Raw genomic sequence first — 18,950 nt, forward strand, 5'->3', positions numbered from 1 at the left:
GCCTGCCAGTCCAAGGAGCCGGATGATCTTGCTGCCTGCCTGGTAGGCACTCTGTCCACCGAAGGCCTGGTATCTGGACCAGACCGTGCTGTTACTGACGGGACATGCACAGCAGGAACCCTCCCCTGGGACATACCAAGCCTGGATGAAACCCGGAACCGTGGGCCAGCCAGCTGGAAACGGGACGGCCCCGATCAAACAGGCTGCATCTCAGTGCGAGACCACGGTGTTGTATCGTGTTCAGCCTCTGGGGCTGGCCATGACATGGGCTCCCGGTACCCTATTTCGCCAAACCTGTCCTGGAAGATATCCATGGTTTGTCTGCCCGGTGCCGTGGAGTAACTCCACTCCTCCTTGTCATCAGTGAGACGCCTTTCTCTCCACTCCATTAAAGCTTCTCCAGGCCTTGGCGTTTGTCCTCGACCAGGGTCCAGGTGGCCAAGAGCAGAGCTGAACCACCATTCTCCTACGAGCAGGGTCCCCTGCCTCCTAGGATTCACATACTGCGGCTACTGGCCATGGGTCCTGCACCTTAGGCCAAACTGTTGGCTGAGCTTCCCCTTGCTGCCACTTCAATTGGTGCTGCAGCTCCAGCTGGCTCTCCTTCATCAGCCACTGGGGCAGGCTCCTGTTTTCCCTCTGCCATACCTAAGCAATACAAAAGGATAGGGCGAGGTGAACAGAATGAAATGGAAATGCTGACTTACTGTAAATACACGTCCTTTTGGTGAAAGCAATCACGAGTCTCCAACAGGAACGTTTGACAAAACAAAAGAGGCTTTATTCGACTCCAAAGCATGAAAAAGCAAAAGCAACGTCAGCGTTTGGTGTTAATTGCTCCCAACACTTACATAGCCGGTCAGAGTCAGGGCCCGACTCCCAAACCACAAACTTAACATCTGCCCACAATCCCTTGTAATCCCTCCTTACCCCTCCTGTTTGCTGCTCTCTCCTATTCACCATCCCCCCGCGCGTCCATCAGCCTTTTCCCCCCACACCCAGCAGTCCACCGACAACCAGTTGAGTAAACCATGCAACCCCCACCCTCACTTCTAGGTGTTCAGGCCTGCCGAGTCCAGCCTCACGAGGGACAGTGCAGCCCAAACTGCCCCCAAGCCTCAACCAAGGCAAAGCAAGCTCTGGAATGTCCAATGACAGCAGCATGCAGGTAGACGACAGTGTCGCCTGCGCCTCAGCAGCAACCACCGACACTCCCCGGATCAGCTGGCTGGCATTAGAACTGGCAGGGAGCTCCGGCTGCTCCGCTGCCTCAACCAACGTTCCCTGGAACAGCTGGCCGGTGACAGACCCACCAGGAAACTCCGGCTGCTCTGCTGTCTCCGCTGACATCTCCCGGACCAGCTGGCTAGCGGCAGACCCGGCAAGGAGGCCCGACCGCGCAGCCGCACCGGCCAGCGTTTCCGGATCCAGCTGGCAGGCGGTGGAAGGAGCAAAGACGCCCAAGGTGACCGGCGGCATCTGCAAGAGGACCCGAACCCAGCTGATCGTCGATAGGGTCCGTGGGGAGCTCGGCGGCGGTGGCAGTCCCAGATAGGCGGCTGTGCAGTCAGCTGCCCGGTGATGTCCTCTGACGCGTCCGGATTCCAGGGGAGAGACACTGATGCGAGACTCTGCCTCCCCCCCACTGAATGTTGGGCCCATGGGGCTTGACAGGCGGCTCCGCCAACCAGGGCTCCACCTGGAAGGCAAGAGGATACAGATGAATAATCATCCGCTCGACCGGATGGTTCAGCTTTTCCGCCACCCAGCTTTCCTGGATGCTGGCGATGAAACACCCGAACCAAACGAGGTGCATGGACATCCGTCTCCTTTACCCATGATGCTTCTGTCATGGGATACCCCTTCCACAATATGAGATATTGCAACTTTCCTCTCCGCATCCGGGAGTCGAGGATTTCCTGGACCTCGAAGTGATCGTTCCGCACGGGTCCTGGACCCCCCCTCCCCTGGTTCACAGGATGATACCCCGACCGGCTTCAGCAGATTGCTGTGAAAGACCGGATGTATTTTTCCCAGATATCTGGGCCCACAGGGCTTGACACTGAGGCTGTATGCTGCATGTGTAGCTCAGACTGAGAAATGTAGCTGACATTTTCCTCACTTAGTTCGGATCTCTACTATTCTGATCATTGAAGAAAGTTTGTAAACATGTTCATAAGTGGTAAATATCGGTGGTCTTGAGATTATAGTAGAGAATTATCCTTTTGTTTGCACTGTGCTTTGGTAGTGTTTGGGTAGTGGAAAGGAAAAGCATAGTACAACTGGAGAGCCTAAAAAGATCCCTAATGGATCAAGTAAGTGCATTTCAAATAGGTTACTTACAAGCAATTTATAAGTAAAACAAATACATCCCACTGCTTGGGTCCGGGTTACCTCGGGGGACCACCTGCTGCCGGCGTCAACTCCCCTCCGCCCTGTGCGTTCCCACAGAGAGGGCCTCCTCAGGGTGCCTCCAGTCAGGGAATGCCGACTGGTGGCCCCCAGGGGGAGAGCCTTCTCTGTGGGCGCCCCGGCATTATGGAACCAACTGCCGGTGGAGCTCCGGATGGCATCAGACCTCCGAACCTTCCGTCGCGGTCTGAAGACCCACTTATTTGAATTAGCTGGTCTGGCCTGATGGGGGATTATGGGTTTTAAATTGTTTTAGAATGGTATTATTGTTTTAATTGGGCATTGGTTTAATCTTTTTTAACTTTTGTATTGTTATTTATATATGCCCTGTGAACCGCCCTGAGTCCCCAGGGAGAAGGGCGGTATATAAATTAAATAAAACCTTAAAACCTTAAACCTGCTTCTACTGGCAGCCAATGGCCATTACCACATTTTAAGTAGTAGTTTCTAGGATTTGTTAAGCAAATTTCCATGTCAACCAATTATAACAACTATAAGTAGCTTAACATCTCTGGACATAAAGAATAACACCCAAAAGATGTATCATCCAGAGGAAACAGTAGAGATAAAAACCCGAGTGCATAGAACATCTTACTTCTAAATGTGAAATTCCATTAAATCTTAAGTTTAAAGCTAGGCTTTTGAATGCAAAACAGATCATTTTTAATTATTGGGACAATGTTTTAAGCTTGAAATATGGATGTTCTGAAATTCTGTTCCACACTCAAACACTATTAAGAAGAATTCTGTTAGTTTCATATCTCAGTATAGGAAACAACACTAAATTTATATTTGAAACTTTTCATGGCAAAACATTTTGTGTACCCTGGCTTCTAATTTTTTATTATGTTTGATCTTGCTGCTTATAGTTAAATGTAATATTGTAATTAGTGCTGCCTTTTAAAAAGTCTATTACTTTGTCTAGAAGACTACTGCCTTTACCAACTGGAGCATTGTTATAGTCACCTAGAAAAACCTCCTTCTTCCCAGGATAGCCCTAGACCAGGCCAAGACATTATGGTTCCACAGATGTTATCCAAAATATACAATCTAGGTGCCCTTGAATTATAAGGTGTTGAGAGGCAGTGCGGAATGTTTTTTTAGTTTGGTGTTCATCTGCACATAATTTACATGAAAAATGTTGGCAAGTGCTCTTCCCATTAAAAGAGTTCTAGAATTTATTAGAAAAACTGTTATTAATATTTGGCTTTATTGCCTAAATGGCCATCCGTGAACGCCATTTAGAAATATGTTTGCTTTATCATTTGCAAAATAACCTTTTATGTTTGTGTATGTTCGTATTTCTTTTAGGCACTGAGCCGATGTCAGCTAAAGCATGCCGTTTCATTGTGGCAGCTGCTTTCTAGTCATAAATCAGAACAGCTGCTGCATTTGAAAAAGGTAGGATATGGATAAGGATGTGCTCACTAGACACTTGGCATTCCAAAGGTGGGGGTCTCTTTCACTGAGCAGCAAACCGAGAGCTGGGTTACCAGGGCAATTAATTGTTTTATTGTTCCTATGGCTTTTTAACAAAGGATCTTAGCAAACTGGCAGGCTTTTTTCCTCTGAGTAAAGATTCAGCTCTTTAATGAATTGTTTTTCAACAGTAAATCTCTGAACTTTCTAGTGAAATTTGGAAGAAAGGCAATTTTAGAGGAGACAGACAGGAAAATTCTAATCTTGCATCTTGATTTCACAAAACTCAAGCTTACAAACAGTCTCTTTCAATTTGAAACATTTGAACATTTAAGGCACATAGTAGAAATTCATTTGCATTTAAAACCACTAAATTGCAGACAAGACGCTGGCTGGAAACTCGCTGGCAGAGAGGCAGTAAGATTTTAACGCCTTTTTTTGCTGGTCTCCACAGGGAGACAGAAAGAAACAAGAGTTCACAGAATTTTTATTGCAGGCATGCACTTTTTTCGAAGCGTCTTTTTGACTGAGCCTTGCTTGTAAACAACATGCACATGTAGGATGCAGACAGAAGGAATTCAAAAATATTTTCTTACTATTTGCTTGCTGATAACATGCAGATATACAAATTGCAGACAAAGGAATTCAAATTACATTTTCTGACTATTCTGGATCCAAAGCTGTTGTACTGTAATTAACCCCTTGTTAAGATTTCTATGGTCTATATAAGCAGGCCATTACCATTAACAGTTCTCTCCAGATAGTTTGAACTCGTGGAAACACCCTTTATCATATAGAAATACCTTTATTGCATGTAGAGTCGAATACAGAAGGTGGGGTGCATTAAGATGACGTTTGTACAGCATTTCCAAGATATTTCCAAGGTATCTCCAAGGTCAGAAAATGGTAATACTCCCAGCATCTGCACATGTCTGCTGTTGTCACATGTTAGCTGGTTAATGGAGAACAGAAATCTCCTGGGACAAAGGAGGAGGAAGTCCATCCCAGAAAGGGGAGGGAAGACGAAATACATCCTAGAGTAGGAGGGTCTGACTGCCCACATTGTAATTTCTCCAAAACAGCCACGTGGTGGCAGCACACTGTCGCTGTTTTCTCTCCGCTCCCCGCTTAACTATTTCTCTCCGTCTCTTCCTCATAATGTATTATCCAGGATCCTTTTGGAGAGATCAGCACAGACTATAAAGAGGAACTCTCAGAGGACAGTATCGATCTTCTCAAAGCCTTCCTCACCCAGACGGCGCTGGAGTCCTTCCTTCAAGAGTTGCATGAAATGATCATGCTGAAATTGAAACATGCCAGAGCTGGAGAAGAGTACAGTCCTACGTGGAGGTAAGGGTGTGAGCAGCCCAATCCCTTTTATAGTGAAATACATCCTGTTTTGCAGAGTATCTTATTCTTTGGGGCTTACTGATTTTCTTTTTTTCCAGCCTGAAAGAAGCATTTATTCCATATCTTGAAGGAAAAGGTAGCAATGAGCTTCAGGACTTGGATGATATGTTCCCAGAAGATATCCAGGTTTCCCAGTCTATCGCTGCCTGGAAAATAGCTGCTACTCTTAAACGGGGTGGATGCGGTCCAGGAAATTAATCCAGACACTTTTCCTCTTTTCCTCACTCTTCACTGATAAGCAGTTGGTTTTTCTTTATACTTGTAGAAAATGAAAGGAAGGAAATAACGAATTTTTGCACTTAGGGTGATCCTAAATTAAAGGATTGTGGTGCTATATGTGAATAAATAGTGATGCACAAACGTAAAGGAGTTGGTGCTTTAGATAATGAAGGATTTCTAAAAAATACAAGTTGGATAGGTACACTTCATTCAAAGAAAAGTATTTTCATTGTTAACAGATTTCTGAAAGGACCATGTAACGTCTATAACTTTGGGTTTATAGACTTCATTATAAATTTTTCTCTTTGATCTATTTAGAATTGGCAGGGAACAATCTTCTTTCACTCAACTTTCCTGGATTTTATAAATGCTACCAGTTGTCCCTTTTTTTTTTAACCAGGGACATAATTTCTTTGTAATTTTCTTTTCTCATGTACTGAATTATCTACCTCTCTGAGACTAGGTATTTGAGCAAGTAGATAGAATCTAGCAAGTATGTAAGTGAAGCATCCCAACCATGTTTTACTGATAGTCTGAATTGAATACTATATGAAACAGGACACGAAGTTGCATTTTCTTTGATTTACTGAGGTTTTTTTCTAAGCAGTTTTGGAAATTATTTTTTTCCTGTTAAAAGATGCTCTAAATAAATAAAAAATAAAAGACTGATAGTTTTTGGCTGCCAAAGAAAAGTATGTATTTAAATAGTTCCATTCTTTTTTTAATAGTTAATTGACATTTGTATCAAGTTATGCATTAGGCATTGTCATTCCAGCCCTCTAGGACTTAAAGAAACAGAATTTGTGTTCTTTCTTCGATTGTACAGGGATAATGTCTTAATACAGGTAGCTATGCTGACAGAATAGTATGCCTTCACTTACTTTTTCACTATTCAAAAATTGCAATTTGTAAAAGTTACTTTCTAGTCTTTTTTTCTTATAATAAAAAATCCTTGTTATAAAAGTGTTCAGACTACGTCCCTTATTACTTCTATAGCACCTTACAATTTTATTACCTTTCTTGAGCTGGGGAACATGACAATTTACTTTTTACTACTTGATATTTAGTTAATTAACATTTAGCACCTCACCAAGCTAAAATCATTAACAATTTTACCACAGATTTCTTTACCTCACATCTCGTCCGTGCTATGTAAATATAATCTGAGAACCATAGGTTTAACTTGTTCAGAGATTCTTTGTGCGAGAGGAACCTTCTATAAGAATTGGGATAACAACCACACTTTCTAATCATTGGTGCAAAAGAAAAGTCACCCAATCTGCCACCTGTAAGGAAAATTGGGAAGACATTGCTCTTCAAGTGATCTAATGGTCATTTTAAAGGGGAATCTTCTCTGTTCGATGGAAAATTTTCCTGGTTTATAGTATGTCCAATAAAGTCAGTTCTTTTTCTCCCTTTATGAAATTCCCTTAATTGTTTTTTTTTACTTAAGTTTCCTGGACTTGTACTCTTTACATATTTGGAGCTGCAGAGCAATGGGATTTTTCATTTCTAATTAGGAAACAGGAAATTTGTTTCCTCATGTGGGAAGTCAGCCGCCCCCCCCCCCCCAGAAAGAAATATTTTTGGAAATATTTAAAAGGCAGAATCCCTAAAGGATTTTAAAAGCAGAAACCAACCCTGCCCCCAAGTCTCTCTGTCCCAAATACAAACCAAGTATGCAGAATTCCAGATGTGGTAATCTTGTCAGAAAGACTAGAGTCAGGAAACTGGGATTAGGAAAAAAGATCCCTAGAATCCACAATCTCTCCCAGCAAAAATCTAAGAGTCGTCAGCCACAGCCCCAGGGAAGCAGGATATGACCTTTGGGACATAATAGGATTAACCCACCACCATCAGAATACCACCAGCAAGATTAGCAAAAATGTTTAAAAATGTGTCAGATAACTGTTGGAAATGTAAACATAATTCAGGTACATACTATCATATCTGGTGGACATGTGACAAATAAAGGCCTTTTGGGAAAAAAATACATGCTTGAGTAGAAAAAATATTAGCAGAAAATGTAATATTTAATCCTGAAAATTTTTTGTTAGGTATAATACCAGAAAAGATTAATAAGCAAAATTTATATTTGGTTCTACATATGATAACGGCAGCAAGAATAACTTATGCGAAATGTTGGAAGAATGAACGAATACCATCAGAGGAAGAAGTAATTAAAAAAATACTGGAATGCGCTGAGATGGACAGACTATGAGGCTGAAAGACGAAGAAACAGAATATTACCAAAGCTGGAATTTATTCTACAAATGGTTAGAGGAGAGAACCAAAGAGTAGGACTTGATTATGTATTAGTGTTTTATGAACCCAGATCACACGCTGATTGAAAAATTAACATGTATGTAGAGAAAAAAAACAACAAAAATAAAATATCTGTCAGAATACCAGAAAGGCACACTCAGGTCAAAGTTCATGCCACAGGAACAACTTCAAACAAAAGGCTCAAGAAGGTATAAAAACCCACTCTCTACATGTGCTTGTTCTCTTTTCTTCCAGAGCCATCTTTCTGTCTGGCTCTCCTCTTCGATAAACTGCAACCTTCTGCCTAGAGCAGTCGCCATGTTATTTATTCCCAGCTTGCACTGAACCATGATGAAGACTTCCTTCAACAATTTGGCAACCCAGATGGGACTCCAAACTAACCTCTCATCTTGCCGGCAGCAGATCCCTTGTGTCTGTGGATGGGTTTCCCAGGCCCTGCCCATGTGGAGCCAGGGTAGTAAAGGGAGTTTTGGGTTTGAGCTCAAGGGCTGCTTTGGAAAGAAGGTAAAGGTGAGTACCTTTAAATTTTAACTTTAAAGCCCAGGGGAGCAAAGGAAATGTGTGTGTGAGTGAGAAGACTCACTGTCTCTCGCTCTCACTCACCATGAGGTATGTTTGTGGTGGGAATGACTAGGATGTGTAGAACTAAAAGTTCTGTTTCCTTTTCTGTTCTCTTATCATTGTGTGTATATGTGTGACAAAGCCTTTGTGTGCAAAGTAAATGTGACTGTTAACTCTAGTCCAAAGAGAAAAGAATTTTAAATTTCTGCTAGAAAGTTTGCTTTAAAAAGAAAGAAATCAAAAGAAAAATACCCTCACTCTGTCTGGCCAACAGAGTGAAGAAAAATGTTTTTTTTTCTTTTCCCCTTTCTTTCTGTACTCTTAAAAAAGCCCAAAGTTAGCAGGAGGGAATGTTTTAAGTTCATCTGCTGGAAGTTTCACTCTTGCATTTACTGTATGTGTTATAAATGGGTTTTATATATTCTTTTCCTGAAACATGACCAGCATTTTTCAAGTTGCAAGTCCTTAAGTCCTAACATGTTGCAAATGTTCAGTTCAGAAGTGAGACCTTTCATTTATATTCCCTTACCAGAATCCAGCCTTACTTTTGTCCTCATCTGTGTTGTCCCCATCTTATCTGTTCCTTTAACCACTGCAGTATTAATACCTTTTCAAATTGTCTGCAAACTAACCCCCCCATTCTCCTCCCAGAAAGCGGGGAGGAGATCTTGTTCTCATATCTTTCAGCCCTGCATAGATAACAACTTTTTGGAAGCAGACCACACTGAGCCAGATGCTGCCGCCATCCATTTGAGCCATGGAATTGGGTTTTGAATCCAGTCATCCATTAAAAAGCCACCATGCAACCTGATTGGAACAGATGTTCCCAAGTCCTACCATTCCCCCAGATGCCTGTGAAAGCTACAGAGGAAGGAAGGAGTCCTGAAGCCATTGGTCCCCACGTGAAGCCTCAGAAGAAAATTAGGAAGACTATGGGGGGAGGGTGTAAACTCATTGTAAGGTTTTCTTTCTTGCCCCATTTGTATTGTAATAAGCCAGTTGAATGTATTTATGAAGAGATGGCATTTGGGAATAGATGGCACAGCAAGTTGTGAACACCTTGGATTTCTGTCTGGTGGGAGGAAAATTTATCCAGATTGTATTGCCTGTTTTGCATTAGTAGCTGCGCGTGCACACATACACACACACACACCATTCATAATCACAGAGTCTATTTCACCTACCTTCAGTAAAGCAGCAGTCTGATTCTTGCCCTGTGTCATTAAAACTTTGCATGTACAACTTGCAAATTCCAAGGGGTAGGGAACCAGGCTCCCTCAGGCAATTTTCAATTCATATCCCCTGACTGCGCAAGTAGCAGAAAAGAGATTTCCAAACCTAAGGCCCGAATGTCTTCCACTGGTGGACTCAGATTGGGAGTCCTAGGGTTCACTATGTGCAATTTAAGAAAGTGTAATAGCCTGGCTTGCATACTGGCTAACCTCAATTGGACATCACTAACCTGGATAAACTGAACTAAGAGCTAGGGCAGGAAATAACCCTTGAAAATGGGCAGCCAGTGGTTATGTACTGAGGCAAACCATGGCTATGAAGAATTTTGGAAGGAATGTGCAAACCTTACTGGAAGCTCAAACTGACATCCAACTTTTAAAAATAATTGGCACAGAATATTGGACACTATAAATTTCTTTTCCATTTAACAGAACTTTTGTCCTTACTTTTAGAACTTTATGGGTTTGAAGCTCCTCTTTTGGGAGCCACTGCAGGGATCTTTTTCTGCTTGCCTCCATTAGTGTCTTCCCTTTTTTTCTTTTTTTTGCATTAACAGTTTAAAGCTTGTTTACCAATGCTCCCTGAGCAGATAAATTTTAATCTTGTGCCAGTAAAAGTGTATCATACATACTATTATGGCACAAAGGGTGGATTTTTGGGAAGTCACACCCACCCCTGAGAAAAATATTTTTGGAAATATTTAAAAGGCAGAATATATTTCCCTAAAGGATTTTAAAAGCAGAAATCAAACCCACCCCCAAGTCTCTCTGTCCCAAATAGAAACCAAGTATACAGAATTGCAGATGTGGTAATCTTGTCAGAAAGACTGGAGTCAGGAAACTAGGATTACGAAGAAAGATCCCTAGAATCCACAATCCCTCACAGCAAAAATCTAAGAGTCGTCAGCCACAGCCCCAGGGAAGCAGTATATGACCTTTGGGACATAATAGGATTAACCCACCACCATCAGAATACCAGACTCAGGTCAAAGTTCATGCCACAGGAACAACTCCAAACGAAAGGCTCAAGAAGGTATAAAAACCCACTCCCTACATGTGCTTGTTCTCTTTTCTTCCAAAGCCATCTTTCTGTCTGGCTCTCCTCTTCAATAAACTGCAACCTTCTTTCTAAAGCAGTTGTCATGTTGTTTATTCCCGGCATGGACTGAACCATGATGAAGACTTTTCCTTCAACACTCATCAAACTAATTACCCATAGCTATCACTAGAAAATGGGTGTAATTTCCGGATTTATTCTCAAGCGTGTTCAACACCACTGGCTTTGCACCAAAACTGCCACGTCTGGACTAAATCTGGAATAGTAGATGTCAGAGGTGCTGTCACCGGGAGCGATGCCGGTGTCTTGCTATGGCGTCACCGCCCGTCCTTTGCACCCATGCCCCTGTGGCTCGGAGCCACATGCCGCAGGGATTCCCCTCCCCATAGTTGCCACACCGCAGCCCATGCTGAGCCCCCACCTGGAGCTGCTCCAAACCCCGACCCAGAGCTGTGTTCCTCGTGGCAGTGGTCTCTGGCTCCAAACAGCCTCTTTCCAACCACATCCAGAAAACTTTGTAACAAACATTGGAATTCTCAAGGCCATGTTTGGTATTTCCCAGCAATCTGTTACTGGAAGGAAAAAGCAATCCCTGCTGCATTACTGATCATTCGTGCGTGCAAACAGGAAGCCCAAGGAAGTGCCGGGAGTGCCGGATGTTGTAATCATGCAGGACGAGCCCCCGAAGTCCCAGGAAGTAGGAAAACCCAGGGCATGGACACAATGACAAATGGGACAGGACAGGAACAAGGGATGAAGAAGGGGAGACTTTGCGACGCTGGGAGCAGTAAAATGCCAGCTGGGGGAACCAGGGATGAAGAAAGACTCAGGAGATCTTCCTAGGATTTGTATTTCTTTGAGCTACCTAGTCTGGCTTTGCCTCCTGGGTCCCTTGTGGCTGCAGAGGGGTAGAGGGCACCTGCCTGCAAGCTGCCACCTACCTGGCGGGTTGGGAATGGGAAGTGTGGGGCTCTCATTGAGCGGGAATCGTGATAACTAAAAAGCCCCCAGCTGGGAAGGGAGGCCTCTAGGGGCAGCTGGCTGAACCTCCTCTGCCCTGAGCTGAAGAGGACTCGCTTCTGGACAAGAATGCGAGCAGCCCGGAGCATGCAGAGAGGAGGCGGTGTGCCTTCTTCCCAGAATTGGGGGCTGCGGATCTAGACACATTCTCCCAAGACACCACAGACTGGGACAAGCTGCTTCTGCCAGAACAGAAGCAAGACTGGGAGATGTGGCGTGGATCCCTAAGTTGTCTCCAAAGCGCCCATGTACAGAGCACATACGTTCCCATTTTACTTGCCGCCACAATGAAGAAAAAACTGCATGTGTTCTCAGATGCTTCGATGAAGGCAATAGCAGCTGTAGGATACATCAGAGTCTATGGCGGGGAGAGCTACAATGTCGGTTTCATCATGGGAAAGGCAAAACTAGGACCACAACAAAGTCACACCCTACCCAGGTTAAAACTCTGCAGTGCCATTTTGGCTGTAGAAATAGCAAGCCTGACAACGAAAATGATAGACCTTGAGCTACAATCCACCACCTTCTATACAGACAGCAAGGTGGTGTTAGGCTACATTCACAACCTAAGCAGATGCTTCTACATCTACATAAGCAATAGAGTAGAAAGGATCAGAAGATCTTGAAATCCTGAACAGTGGCGATATGTGCCAATAGATCAGAATCCAGCAGACCAAGCTATATTGTCCATTCTTGCATCACAGTTGGCAGACTCAGTCTGGCTAAAGGGTCTTGAGTTCTTGGCTCGTCCAGATAGCCAGACGTCAGAAAAACCAGAACATTACAAGCTTCTAGACCCAGATCAAGACAACAATGTTCGACCTCAGGTACCCAGCAGATCGCTCAAACAGAACGAGGAAATGATTGTCCAGACCATCTGCTTGTCTACAATGGTCAAGGAGACAGAGAAACCGCCCTCTAACCATTTCTTAGAACCAGCCCACTTCAAACACTCCTCCAAATGGAGACCCCATGTATTAGGCATAGCAGTGATCATCCTGCTCACATGTCTTAGCATCCAAGGAACTAGCTCTGTCGGAGCCTGCAAGGACTTACAGATTGATGAAGGCATTTGCCCCAACTCAGCAATTGACAAGTATCTAAAGGCCCAAAATTGTGTTTGGACATTCAATCCTCCCCATGCATCTTCCATGGGAGGAGCGTGGGAGTGCATGATTGGCGTAGCCCACAAAATCCTGGACTCTATGTTGACAAAGATACCCACGCTGGTGCATGAAGTCCTCATTACCCTCATTGCAGACGTAGCAGCTAATCAACACTCAACCTTTGGTTCCAGTTTCTTCTGATCCTGAAGAAACTATCCTCACCCCAGCCGCCTTGGTGACCCAGAAGACAGGCGACTGGCCAGCAGCATTAAGGAACTTTGTTCTCAAAGACATATATTGTGAGATGATCTCACGAGGACAATGTATCGTTAAGGTGCTTCCAAGTAAAAGGCATCACGCAGAGATGCAATCATATTAGCTTTATTCAATGATAGATCAAAGGGAAAGAAATACTTGGCATGAAAGCATTCATGCCTGCATGTGAGAGAGAAACAAAATAAAAGAAAAACAAGCTAGCATTACATAACTAAAACAGAAGAAGAACTAGGAGCTAGGAGTAGAATCTTAAGAAGCTAGAACTAGAAGTAGAACAAAGAGCAGCCCCTCGTGCAGAGGTATTTATGGGGGGTCTTGGTCCCTCCCTGACCATAAAACACTCTGCCAATGGGGTCTGTCAGGGTCTGAGACCCTTGGCTCATCAGTGGAAGCAAAGAAGCCTCTTTGCCTCCATCTGATGACCCTTTTGGGAAACTGCCATGGCTGGCACAAAACATCTAACAATTCCCCTTCTTGCCAGCCAATGACAGGGACCAGTGAATGTATGTGAGGGGCGAGCAGGTGTCATGGACATGCATAAAAACATTCAGAAGACCAAACACAAACGCTTACACAGAAGGTTGTGCCGGTCAATGGGAACAGGTTTGGTGAACAGATCAGCTATCTGGTCAGCTGTGTTACAGTGCTCAACATGAATGAAACCCTTTTTGGTAAGGTGCCTGACATTTTTATAGCGTATGTCTATGTGGCGAGACCTAGATCCTACTGCATAAGCGCCCGAGATTGCAATTGCGGCCGTGTTGTCCTCTAGAATTTGGATGGGCAGAGGAGGAGATGCCCAGATGTTTGTTATCAGCTCATTGAACCAAGTCAAATCATTGGCCGTGTCTGACAGGCTGGCATATTCAGCCTCGGCCGTGGAGCAAGAAATAAATTTTTGCTGCCTGACATGCCAATGTATTGGACAGCCATTTAGCAATATGAGGAAACCAGAGGTGCTCCGTCTACTTTTGGTGTCGCCAGCCCAGTCTGCGTCTGAGTAAGCGGAGAGCTGGGCCATCTTCCCCTTCTCTGGTTCTAGCATAAGGAGGGCATCAGCTGTGCCCTTAAGGTATCTAAGCACCCTTTTAACAGCAGTCCAGTGGAATTCCTTTGGGTGTTCCACGTGCCTGGACAATAGATTCACAGCTAAAGCTATGTCAGGTCTGCTCCAATTGCTGATGTATAGCAAGGAGCCAATCACAGATCTGTAAAGCGTGTTATCTGTGAACTCAGGACCGTCCTTGAGAGTGTGGTTGTAAAAGTCGCTTTGCATTGGGCTATGCGTAGGATTAGTTTCTGTCATTTTGCATTTGGCCAGTAATTCCTCTATCTTTTCTTTTTGAGATAGAGCGAACCCCCCCTTAGTGGCCAAAATATGCACACCCAAGTACTTGTCAACCCGCCCCAAAGACTTCAGAGTAAACTTTTCTTCCAGGGCCTTGGCAAATTTATCACACCCTTCCTTGTCAGGCCCTACATATAATAGGTCGTCCACATAAACTAACACCCGTTCTGTGGTACCCTTGGAGTTGCGTGTGAAGACACATTCATCTGCATGGGACGCAGTGAAACCAACTCGTTCTAAACTCTTTCTAAGACAGTCATACCATAATTTCCCTGACTGCTTGAGACCATATAACCCTTTGTGGAGCAACCATGTATTTCCCCCTTCTTGCTGGTAGCCAGGAGGAGCCCTCACGTAGATCTGCAGGTCCAAGTTGGCGTGGAGGTAAGCCGTCTGGATGTCGAATTGGAAGACTTCTTCTCCCAGAGCGGCTGCAGTCACGAGGGCGGCCTTGACGCTCTCTGCCCGGACGGTTGGAGAGTACGTCTCGGCGTAGTCCTCCATATAGCGCTGAGCGAAGCCCTGGGCTACCAAACGGGCCTTATATAGGTAGAGGCCATTGGCAAGTGGTTTGGCTTTGTAAACCCACCTTGTGCCAATGACTTTCCTCTCCTTTGGTGGTTGCTGGGGGGTGAAGACTTTGAGTTTCTTTAAGCTCTGCATCTCCTTCTCCATCGCGAGCTGCCATTTCTCCTGCTCTTCGATGGGCAGCTCCTGGATGTCAGAGAAGGATTTTGGGGTGACCACAACGCTGTTGACAGATGCGATGTGGCCAATGTCAATTCTCTTTGGCGGGACCCCTTTGTTGGACCGCTTTGACCTCCTTACCTTCTGCCACTCACTGCCCTTTTCTTCCGTGGGTTTCTGAGGCGTTGCTGGGGGTGAAGACGGCGTGCCTTCCTCCATGGGACTGGACGCATCTTCGTCTTGTTCCTCACTTTCGTCGGTGGCAGGGTACGTGGTCGTCTCAGGTGATGTCGTGGTCGGTGTGTCCTTGCTGGGTCGGTTGGCATATGGGTTCAAATCATTCGAGTGGATCTGGGTCCAATTGGAGTCCTCTTCGAAAGAGGCAGATTGGGAAGTCACAGGCCTGCCCCCTTCTCCCAGGAAATGATAGGCCTTGGAGCCAGGAGCATAGCCCAAGAACGTTAGTCTCTGGGAAACAGATCTCCCCTTCTTCCACAGCTGCTTGGGGATGTGCACCCATGTGTAGGAGCCAAACACACGCAAATGTCCCAGATTTGGTTTCCTACAGTGAACCAGGAAATATGGGGTCTGGTTCACAACACTGCTCCAGGTGCAGTTTAAGGTGTAATTGGCGTAGTGGATTGCTTCCCCCCAGTATGATTCTGCGACTCTAGCGTCTGCAATCAGACTACGCATCATGGTTTGCAGGATTCCATTTCTTTTCTCAGCTACGCCATTCTGAGCGGGGGTGAAAGGTGCAGTAAGAAAATGGCGGATGCCCTTACGCCTTACCCAGTCCTGGAACTTTCGGGACATGAATTCAGCTCCGCGATTGCTCTGCAATTGTGCGATCTTGGTCTTATACTGGGTCTCTATAAAGTTGTACAGTGACTTTATGGCGTCAAAGGCTTCAGATTTTTCTGTGAGGGTATACACATGGCCGTATCGTGAAAAATCATCAACGGCAGTGAGAAAATACTTTTTCTTTCCTAGGGATGGTGTAAAAGGCCCAACCAGATCAACATGTACTAGTTGCTACGGGTATTGAGCCTTACGCAATGACACCTTTGGGGTAGGGGCAGCCTTCCTCTTTGTCTTCTTGCAAATGGCACAGTCCAGAAACACGTCACAATCCTTGAGCTGGACTCCCTCAGCAAATTCTCCCATCTTTTTAACTACAGGGAAGCTCGCATGACCTAATCTTCTGTGTAATAGATGTGTACACTTATCGTGGAGCGGCTTCCCCACTGACACCCTCTTGGCTCTAGTTGCTTTGAGTGGTGCTGTAGGTGCCTGCTGAGATTCAGTTTCCTTGCCCACATTGCCCTTGGAAAGCCTTGGAGCAGGCTGTGGGCTCTTAGGAGAAAAATATGGGAGACCATTTATGATGGCAATATTTCCAATGACCCTCTGGTTTCGGGTGACATGACCTCCCCCCTTGCGAAATAAAACTTCCACTTTGTCATCGTCACATAATTTGATAATGCTTAATAGGTTGTTGGCAATGGGGGGAGCATGCAAAACACCTTCAACTTTTCCAAGTCCAGGTACAGAAACAAACCCCTCCCCAACAACTGAAGCAGTATCACCGTTTGCCACCTTGACAGATGAGTTAATTTTCTTTAACCTTTTAAAACCTTGACTCATATTAGTAATGTGAGAAGAAGCTCCAGAGTCCAGTAACCATAAGTCAGTGGAGCTATTAGCCTTTGTTGTGGGGTTGAGGGAACAAGTATGCAGAAAATTTCCTTTGCCCCTGCCATGCCCCCTTCCTTGCCCCTTGCCCCTTACTTGATTGGGACCACGTTTAGGGGCTTGATGTTGATGGGGGCAGTCTTTCTTGAGGTGCTCCTCAGAGCCACAGATGAAACACTTAAGTAGAGCATTAATTTGCTCTGAGTTGTGGCGTCCTCTTCTGGCTTGCTGAGTGGTGACTCTGGCGTATTCTCCTGCATCTCGTCTCCTTCTATCTTCGTCGATGAGTCTCCCTGTGAGGTAGGACAGATTTATGTCGTCCCTCCTGGCCGCTTCGAGTGAAACAATGAAATTGCTCCAACTCCTGTCCAGGGAAGCAAAAATGACCACGACCATGTTCACATCAGTTACTGGGTAATTTCTGGACATCAATTCTGCCCTTAGTGCCTTTAATTTTGCAAGATGTTCAGGCATGCTGGCACCAAACCTCAGTCTGGTTGTATAAAACTCAGTTGTATGTCTGGTGATGGAACCAATGGTATCGCTGTTGAATAAATTGTATAATAACTGCCAAACTTCATCAGCTTTGAGTCCTGCTGGAATGCTGGAGAACAAGTTATTATCCAGCGAACTGAGCAGAGTCGAGTAAGCCTGTAGGTGTCGCCACTCTTCTCGAGGTCCCCATGGGAGAGAAGGGGGTTTCTGAACCATTTCTAGAGTCCCATTCTTTAAGAGATATACCTGTATATCTCTACTCCAACTGTTGTAATTCTCCCCCCCAAGTTGCAGCTTTTTAAAGTCGCCCGGAAGATTGGTTGTTGGGAAGAAATCCTTCTCAGCTCCATTAGCATACATTTCAGAAGTGTTCATAGACATAAAAGGTAAAGGGAAAGGGATCCCTCTAGTGGTCGAGGAGGGAATTTTTTCTTGATTATTTGTTAAATCCAAATGGGCGTGCCTGGAAACCATGTGATCCGGGGGAGGGCGTTGTTCAGGATTTTTCCTTTCTTCCCATGAGGCATAGGGGGGTGGAGCCCAGATTTGCCGGTTTGCATTTGGTGCTTTGTTGTATGCTGCAATGATTCCTCCTGAGATCCCCTGGGCACTGGATTTTCAGCATTGCTTGATTTCCCTTGAGAAGCCCATCGCTGGTCCTGAAGACCTGAAGAGAAGGTGGGAGGCCACGGGGGTTGATTGTTGGGAGGCTCCAGGCTGGACTCTCCCCGGCAGTTGGGCCCTGGGGAGAGGGTAGGAGGCCTTGGAGGGAGGCTGGTCACTCCCAATGCTAGGGCCGCTGTCTTGCTGGCCTCTAGGGCTGTAGTCAAGGCTTGTATGGCTGTCTGAAGTGCCGTTGTAACAGTTTTGGCTGGACAGACCTCATTGCCATCATTGGACTTTAGGCTTTGTGGTGGGGAGAACCCAGGAATTTGCATGCTACTTTGGCCGGATGCCAGGGATTGCATGCTATTTCGGCTGGATGCCAGGGATTGCATGCTATTTCGGCTGGATGCCAGGGATTGCTGGCTTTCCAGGCTTAATTGAGGCTTGTCTTTGTTAGACCGTGTGGGGTTACTGGGGGCCACCATCTTGTTTCCTGTGCCAGACCATGTGGGCGCTGTGGGCGGAGCCATCTTGTTTCCGCTTGCCCCAGGAAGCTGTAGCTCACAGCTGGGCGGGGGGGTTCACGCCAAAAGCCCTGGGGTCCCGGGGTCACTAAGGGTGGCGGGCGCCATATTTGGAGGCCTCGTGGTCGCAAGGGAAAGACTCACCAGGGGTTCAGAGGCTTTCTGCGCTGGTGTCCTCTTCTTTTTCGTTGCAAATAGCTTTACAAGCTGCTCTTCACGTTCTTGTTCAGTCATCTTACTCACATGATGTTTGGCTTCAGCCAGGTCCGTCTCTGCAGCATCTGAGCAGTCTTGGGCAGTCTGGAAGCCTTCTATGCTGTCCTCTGTGGCGTTCAGTGGGAGAGAGGCATGCGAAGGGGTCCTTGATGCTCTGCTGGATCCTCTGACGGGATGGAGGTCATCTGAGCTCTCACCTCTAGCGGAGATTGCTTCAGGGGCTGAAGGCTTGGATCTAGGCAAGGATGCTGTCTTTGATCAATGACTTCTGGTCACGATGGGAGAGGTCCTGCCATCTGTTATAAATGGATTTGTGCTGGATGTTCCAGACATCTTGTAGGCTGGCTTGGAAGTGTTCCTTTAAACCATCCTCTGGCTACC

The 18,950-nt window shown here is 45.5% G+C and overlaps 1 protein-coding gene across 1 annotated transcript in view; it reads left to right on the plus strand.

Annotated features, from left to right (window-relative positions):
• RNF213 (ring finger protein 213) overlaps positions 1–6,423 on the plus strand; it is a gene marked incomplete at its 5' end in the record, with an annotated part of 158,673 nt that extends 152,250 nt beyond the window's left edge. Inside the window, 3 exons of the mRNA XM_083351118.1 lie at positions 3,724–3,813; positions 5,003–5,181; positions 5,280–6,423. Of these exons, the coding sequence (XP_083207244.1) occupies positions 3,724–3,813; positions 5,003–5,181; positions 5,280–5,439 (429 nt within the window). The 3' untranslated portion in view covers positions 5,440–6,423. The remainder of the gene's footprint in view (positions 1–3,723; positions 3,814–5,002; positions 5,182–5,279) is intronic.
• Between the last annotated feature and the right edge of the window lie 12,527 nt (positions 6,424–18,950).

This window comes from Vipera ursinii, assembly GCF_947247035.1.
Source record: "Vipera ursinii genome assembly, chromosome: 2".
Classification (NCBI taxonomy): domain Eukaryota; kingdom Metazoa; phylum Chordata; class Lepidosauria; order Squamata; family Viperidae; genus Vipera; species Vipera ursinii.